A 7,604-nucleotide genomic window follows, 5' to 3' on the forward strand; every position below is an offset into this window, starting at 1 on the left:
ACAGGGCCCCTTTATGTAACTGTAGCCTACTGCTGTGTTTTGCGTTTCTATTGTGTAAGCTTTAAGTTCATATTTCAGTAACATTTATGTTGATTATGTTCCGTTGTTTATCATGTAAACACTAATTCTCGTCTCTGTCTATTACAGAAACCATACATAGTTCTCATTTATGTTTGCCCTCTGTGCTGGGACGTTATTTGATGCTAAAATAAATGGCTGAATGTTCATTGGAGTCTTGTCCACCTCACTCTCTAACCTGGAGCTGAATTTGCGGTTAACATCCAATCCACCCACTACAATCTTTCAATCAACAGTAGGCTGCGCTCCAACTCTCCTCTAACTTGGTTTTACAAGCCACTACAGTGCATCTCTTGCAGTGTATTTATATTTCTTACAAATGTCAAATATATTTCTGAGAGAGTCAAGCAGGCAGGTGTAGCCTAAAATACATCTGTTTTATTGAAACACTTCATGACAAAATTAAGCAAATCTCAAAGGGTATACAACAAGTGCAAATGTGTTTCAATTTGTTATAAAGAAGCTTTGTGTATGTGTAGGCTGCATTTAACTTTATTGGCCTATATCGGAACAGAGGCCTAGTTACATAAAATATAAGGTATTTGTTTGCACAGTTAATGACAGCAAACACATTAGTCGTTTTGAAACTTATTTTGAAAAAAAAAACTTGGTTATATTGTCAGAAGATTTGGTGCCTTCCTTAATTTCGGAAACAGTTGTTGCATAATACTTATGCAACAACTGCTTTAGGCTTATCAAGACAACGAAGGCCACTGTAAATATACCCTGATGTGAGAAGTTTTCCGGCTTCTCAGAAATAGGCTAGCCCTTTGTCCCTCTTGTTCATTCTCATCAGAAATATTAGCCAATTTATTTGCCTTTTAATTCTCATGGAATCAGTTTAAATTGTTTGATTTGGTGTTCAGATTCTCATCTCCGGAGCACGGTTTGGAGCCATTACGCATACTCCATGACGCGCTCACATCACGCACGGTTTGACGTCTTGACAAAGGCTTTGGTGATGTTGGTGATGATGATAGTAAGATCCGCTGGCTGAAGGACGAAACGAGGAGATGCCGTTAAAGTTCAGGAGAAAATCCTTCCTGTCACACACGGGTGAGGAGTGGCTCTGGTAGCGAGGGATCCCCACTGGAGAAAAAGGAGATAACAGTGAATAACTCATTTTTACTAAATCCATCAAAAATAAATTTACATTTAAACAAAAAAATAACCCAGTTAAGTCTGAGTTTCGTTTCAGAATATAGGAGAAAGCCTTAATTCTTGTGGGTTTTTACAAATAGGAATTCTGTAGCTTAAATATTATTCTTAATAGAAGCATTAAATTGACCTTCTATAAAAAGTTATAGTATTCAGTGTATTGTGTATACACTGTAATGTACAATTTTAAATGATACAGTAATTATGGTATTATCAACTAAAAAACTCTGACATATTTTATGTTTAGTAAAAAGGTGCAATATGAATATATTTTATACTGCAGAATGCTGCAGTATGAACTGCAGCATATTGTAAATGATGGTGCATTGTGGGAATATTTTTGGGGCAGGGAAGGAATCACTGTACATGGTACTATAATTCCACCCCTCAGAATACAGTACCATACTGTATTTTTGGCACGCCAAAAACCTTTTGACCACTAGTGGGTGCATGGTATTGTTTTTGGCTCATGAACATATTTTGAGGCATGCCTTATAAGAGGCTATATTTTTTTGTAACTCCGTGTGAGAATGCTGTACCAATTTAACTCCTGAGGTTATGGTGCCCATCAGTTTGTATAGGAGGCAGCAAATCTTAAACATTAAATGGTTGGGTATTTTATTTTTTTTGCACTGTGGACACTGACAGGTTGGAAGCCTTTGATAAAGGTCCAATGCATCCATTTTCATCTCAATATCAAATCATTTCTGGTAACAATCTTACTGTGATTGTTTTTAAATTACAATGGTCAAAAAGACACAGTTTAGCAAAAAGCTATTTCTCAAGCAATAATTTTACTACGTGGTTTGAGTGGGGAGGGGGGAAATGAAAAGTACCTGTTATTGACAGAGGTTTGGCACTCTTTCTTATTGGTCTATTAACTAATTTGAAGTCTGGTGATGTCACCACGGAAGGCCAAAAACTCTCTTCCAGCAGGATTTTCAAAAAGCTCTTATGCTAAAAGGACATCTCGCAATATCACAGTATTATTACAACCTCATAGCATGGAAATATATATGCCTTAAACACAGGAAAATCTTTTTACTAAACTGGGCCTCTAGAATACAAGTGACATATAACACCAAATATGAATTAATATACTGCAATGTGTAAACACTTTACCTAGCAGCCAACCTGCTTGCATCAATCCCTTGTAATTACAGTAAAATACTGTAAAACAAACCCCTCCCCTCAATGAATTTCATTATGGAAGCATCTCATTTTTACAGTATAATAGTAAATTTTATGATATTTATGACATTACACAGTACTTGCTTTGATGCAGTATTCATGTACTGTAATATAAAATGCAGAATTTGACTTGCCACCGCCTGCCTGTAAGCTACTGTCACATTCACTGTCACCCATTTACAGTGTAGGCAATTAGGCATATACCTTTTAACTATGTTTGAGTTGACACATCTTGCAATAATTTGGCCAGTAAACAAAGTGAAGAGTCCCATAACACCACGTGCAGAAATCACTTTCAGTGAATCTAGAGATTAGACCTCAACTTTTACGGCGGGACTCGTTAATTAACTACGCCACGAAACATCCCTACCTCTGCATTTAGATTTATTATTTATACTGTAAACTATATATTCCTCACAGTAAAGTCGCTCATACTCAACAGTTATATGGTCACTTTTCTATGTTGTATAATATATGTGAACTTTGTCAATTAATCTGTCTGTTTCGTCTATGTTCATTGTCTATTTCTAGAAACACCAAGCAAAATTATGGGTATGTATAGACTACTTAGCGAATAATGTATTAATTAATGAAGAGGCAGGGATTGCTGTCCTTTTTAGTATATGTAAAATAATAGAATTGCTTCCATGCTCCCCTCAGTATTCCCATTCATGAGAATACCACTAACGTTGAATCCAAAATCAAGACACTGCATGTGTTAAGCCTATTTCTTCTTTAAAATATTCACATTTAAACATGCAATGATTTTAATGTACAATAGATTATTTTGGATGTGTGCAAATTAGATGCATAGAGCGTAGGCCTACACAAAATAGCAGAGCAAATATATGCTATGGATGCAACAAAAATCGTATTTTGGAGCAGCAGTCTTTAATTCTGAAATTTGCCTAACGTAAAACACTCATGACTTGACTTCCGAATCCTTGCTTCTGTAATGTTTGTTTGGTTGGTGCACTTTGCATTAGTGATAGGTGCATTATGTGTACACATATTTTTACATTTGTCATTTAGCAGATGTTTTATACAGAGCGATTTACAATTAGCGCATTCAGTCGTATCAAGTACTACATTTCCTTAAATATTTAGCAGCAAAGTCCGTGCTAGTAGGTAAAGCATTTTTTTAATTGGATGGGAAGGGGGCACGGTGATAGTTATGTAAGGTGGGCTACTCTTCAAAGAGGTAGGGTTCCAGACGTATTCGGAAGATGTGCAGGGACTCCGCTGTCCTGACTTTGGGGGGAAGCTTGTGCGAGTGCAAGCTGCCCTCCCGTATGGGTGGGAGGGCCACCATTATGTTTAACTTAGAGAAATGTTTAGTCTTACATTTTAAGTGTTCAGTCTTAAACCAGATAAAGTTAAGTTCGTTAAAAGTGATTTGATAGGCCTATAATAACCAAACAACGTCATCGTTTCAGTGCTTTCTACACCAATTGGCCTCCGTATCCTTCAGAGATTTATGAAAGATGATTTAGGTAACGGTGCTTATGTTTGATTGTCCGTTTCTCTTGAGGGCATAGACATGTTACACTGTTTATCCCCGAGAGCTGCAGGAGCAACATCACAAGTATTAAGTCATCATTATATGGCCTTATATAATTTTCTGACAAATAATTGAATCTGGAGAATTAGAACAGCGGTCCTTTGTCATAGATCCTTATGTGCCAGGTCAGCAACACAGTCAGATCGAGAAAGAGGGAGGAGAGGGAAAGGGGAGCAAGCGAGCGAGCGTGAGCCTCATCAAGGTCATAAGGACTCCAGATGTGACGCATGCACGCGCAGTGTCGGCGTTTTCTCTCTAGGAGACTGCAGGCCTCTATCCTGAGGGTGCTGCCCTTGTGCCCCATTTTCAGAGACAACACACGGGCCGTGACTGACAATCCTTATGGGCCGTGTAGAGGCCCGTGAGAACAGATAAAGGCTTGTCTTCTAAATAGTTATGAGAAATCGTAAAGTTTGACAAGCCTTGGAGGTCTAGCGAGGTCGAGGCCTATTCGTTAGTTGAAATCATCTTCGGTGTGGTCCGACTCGCACAGCCTTTGTTTAGATAACCCCTGAGACCCCTCTGGCTTTGGAATAATTCCCCTCAGAAATCCCTTGGACTTTTGTTAAAAGCGTAGACATATTAGAATCATGTAAAACAAGGTTAACATGAACTAAATTACATGGATGTGAAGACAATCAACTGGCCTAAGGAGCGATAAGTTAAATTTACACAAAGGGGGCTACAGTTTCAATTATGGCCCATTGCACTAAGCTCCTGAGGTGGAGCAGTCCAACCACAGCTCCCACTGCAGGCTGCAGTGAACCTGGTGAAGGACATGCACACTCTTGACCATCCACTGAATGACCTGCTCCCTCCAAAAAGAGGTAACAGCACCACCAGGCTCATGAGAAACAGCCATCAACTGTCCTGTATAACTGCCCTGCGAAACGCCACTCCACCCACTGCGAAACGCCACTCCACCCACTGCTATCAGACTGTACAATAACTCTAGCTCTTAAATGGTTCTCAAAAAAAAAAAAAAAAAAAAAAAATCACATTTTCATATTTCAATTTCCATCATGAAACATGTCCTGTAATGTTTCAAGTGTTCAGTATTTTATTTGTGTCACGTATTATGTGTTGAATATTTCAAATGAGTGTTTTGCAATTATTAGTAATGTAAATTCTGCATTTCTTCAGTTTTATCTGTGAGCATGAATAAATAAACTCAGACTCAAATTCCTTTCTTAACATTTATGTAAACAAGAACACAGCCACCGCATTATTCTTCCTACGGCCTAGCCTATATATCAACAACATTTTAAACTATTTTGTTAATTTCTGTTCTTAGAAGCTGTTTGGCCCTTATATTTCCCACCTCACCTTAAGTGTCCTTCTAATTATCCATGCATATTTGTAATGGAGTCCCTTAAAGAGCATTATTTCACCTGGGGTGATTCAAAATTTCACCTTAGTTCCACGACAGAATATAGTTGCAAACGAATCATCTTAAATCCAATCAAATGACTTTAACCCACAACAAATGGAAGACATTTTGCCAGAACACAACTTGAAATTTGAAGGAAATGCATCCACGTCAACCAGTCCGTTAAATTAGGCCTAAATAATCTGAGACCTATCCATCTCCAACATAGTTGTATAGATAGATATATTACGAATGTAAGTCATTCCATATTTAGGCTGCAACAAACACACTAGACTACCGCTGCTAATTTTCTTTGCCAAAACTTTGTTTAATCTGCGTATGTGTCACGTAGCCCAAGTAAGAGTGCATTTCTCTATTGACTATTAGAAAGGCCAACTATAATTTTAACATACAAATTTAGCAAGCTTATATAATATGTATTAGGCATTCGTAAAGTTGGAGTTTTAGCCTCAAGAAAACAGCCTGATCAACGAGAAAATTTGAGTTAGTAAATGATCAACCTGCAAAGGTCTGTTTACTTTTATATGACACGTTTTACAGTACTTGCTACGCTTGACCAAGTGTATTTGTAATGGCAAGATGCATATGCTTAAACTCCCTGTTACGCATGACATTTCAAACGGATTATTTAAGGCGTTATGACTTAACGTACACAACGTTTATTGGCCTACCTGAGATATCGGCGGTGTCCCTGGCGTTCTGGTGGAGGTAGCTCTGCTCCAGGGAATAGGGGGACATGCCGGAATTTAGCCCAGAGGACGCCGAGCTGCTGGAGACCAGAGGCTGCTGCTTTATGTACGGGGAGCCGCCGGGAGACGCCCAGTGTCCGGCGCTACTGGCGTATGGAGAATGACCGTCCAAAGCGCTGGCCATAGCCGGAGACGAGGGCACAGGGCTGCTGCTACTGTCCGGTCCACCGTAGTCCCCGTTGGACGTTACCGGACAGCTGGCCATATATGTGGACCCGGGGCTCGGGGACATGTGAGGTACGTGGTGGCCACCGCTCAGTCCGTCGTAGCCACCGGCCATGGAGTTGGTCATCATGTCCAAGTTGTAACCGTTGCTATGACACGCCAGAGACCCAGTGGGCGCCTGAAAATCAAAGTTCTGCGGTAAAATGGACGTTCCGAAGCCTATCCCGTTCATCATCCGGTAAATGGGCTTCAGAGCTTGGCATTTTCTCCGGAAGCCCCTGGGTCTGCGGCGGAACGAGCCCTCTTCGAACATGAACTCGCTGGCCGGGTCGATGGTCCAATAGTGGCCTTTCCCCGGCCTGCCTAGCCCTTTGGGCAGCTTGATGAAGCACTCGTTCAGGGAGAGGTTGTGCCGGACGGAGTTCTTCCAGCCCTGGTAGGATCCTCTGAAGAAGGGGAACCGGGCCTGGAGGAACTGATAGACCTCACTGAGCGTCAGCCTCTTGGTCGGTGAACTCTGTATCGCCATGACGATGAGCGCAATGTAGGAGTAGGGAGGCTTCTCTGGTCGCCTCAGGCCGGAGCTCGCCTTCTTGCTTTTGGCCCCGGCTAAAGAGCTGTCCACCTCGGTCTGTGGGCTCATCATGGCGGGGTGCAGGACTCCGGAGGTCGGGCTGGACCTCAGGGGAGGCGGCGGGTCCAGCTGCTGCTGAGAGAGCTCGGTCGTCATCTCTGCTCCGCTAACGCACAGCAGTGGCGTAGATGAGCAGTGACCTTGGGGGAGAGGGGGAAGCGGAGAGCAAGATGTGGAGCAATAGATCTTTTAAAAAAACTAATAGGATTCGAAAAAATTGATCACAAGAAATGTCGCTTATTCTCAACGTCCTCCTCAAATCACACAAGCATTTGGTCTTCGGAATTCCACAAAAAGTGGTTGGAGAGGGAAAATCCTCGTTGGACTCTCCTATTTCGCAGAGAATGTGCAGCGAGTGCAGTGTCAGAATGTGGGAGAGACGGTGGGGTGCAGAGTATCCAATGAGGGCTCCGTATAACGCAGCGTTTTGCGGGGTTCAGTCCGATTTAGGCTCCGGTATGGTTCGTTGTCACCGTGGCGGTGAGTGCAGCTCTGTGGCGCACCGGGTGGGCATCGCCCTCCTTAATCCCTGGGGGAGGAAACACGAAGACTACTCGATTTAGTGTGCGCTGCCGCTCAGCCAAACAAAAAGCGACCACCTATCATTTCTTAAATCTACCCCCCACCCCACCCAATCCCACTGAAATCAGTGACGACTAGAGCCCCCCTCCCCTTCCT

General features: G+C 41.8%; 1 protein-coding gene across 1 annotated transcript; it reads right to left on the reverse strand.

Annotated features, from left to right (window-relative positions):
• Window positions 1-481: 481 nt before the first annotated feature.
• LOC139407680 (forkhead box protein F2-like) lies at window positions 482-7,395 on the reverse strand. The gene is made up of 2 exons (XM_071151526.1): window positions 6,050-7,395; window positions 482-1,167 (listed from the first exon to the last, which is right to left on the reverse strand). The coding sequence occupies exons 1-2, from the start codon at window positions 7,020-7,022 to the stop codon at window positions 998-1,000; spliced, it is 1,143 nt and encodes a 380-aa protein (XP_071007627.1). The 5' UTR covers window positions 7,023-7,395; the 3' UTR covers window positions 482-997.
• Window positions 7,396-7,604: the final 209 nt, after the last annotated feature.

Source organism: Oncorhynchus clarkii, chromosome 4 (assembly GCF_045791955.1).
Source record: "Oncorhynchus clarkii lewisi isolate Uvic-CL-2024 chromosome 4, UVic_Ocla_1.0, whole genome shotgun sequence".
Taxonomy (NCBI): Eukaryota; Metazoa; Chordata; class Actinopteri; order Salmoniformes; family Salmonidae; genus Oncorhynchus; species Oncorhynchus clarkii.

What these genes read in the sequence shown, in the direction of transcription:
- LOC139407680 (XM_071151526.1), bottom strand. Translation starts at nt 7,022, where the DNA reads ATGACGACCGAGCTCTCTCAGCAGCAGCTGGACCCGCCGCCTCCCCTG. An exon ending in GGACACCGCCGATATCTCAG is followed by an intron (nt 1,168 to 6,049) that starts GTAGGCCAATAA and finishes CTTTTTCTCCAG; the next exon opens with TGGGGATCCCTCGCTACCAG.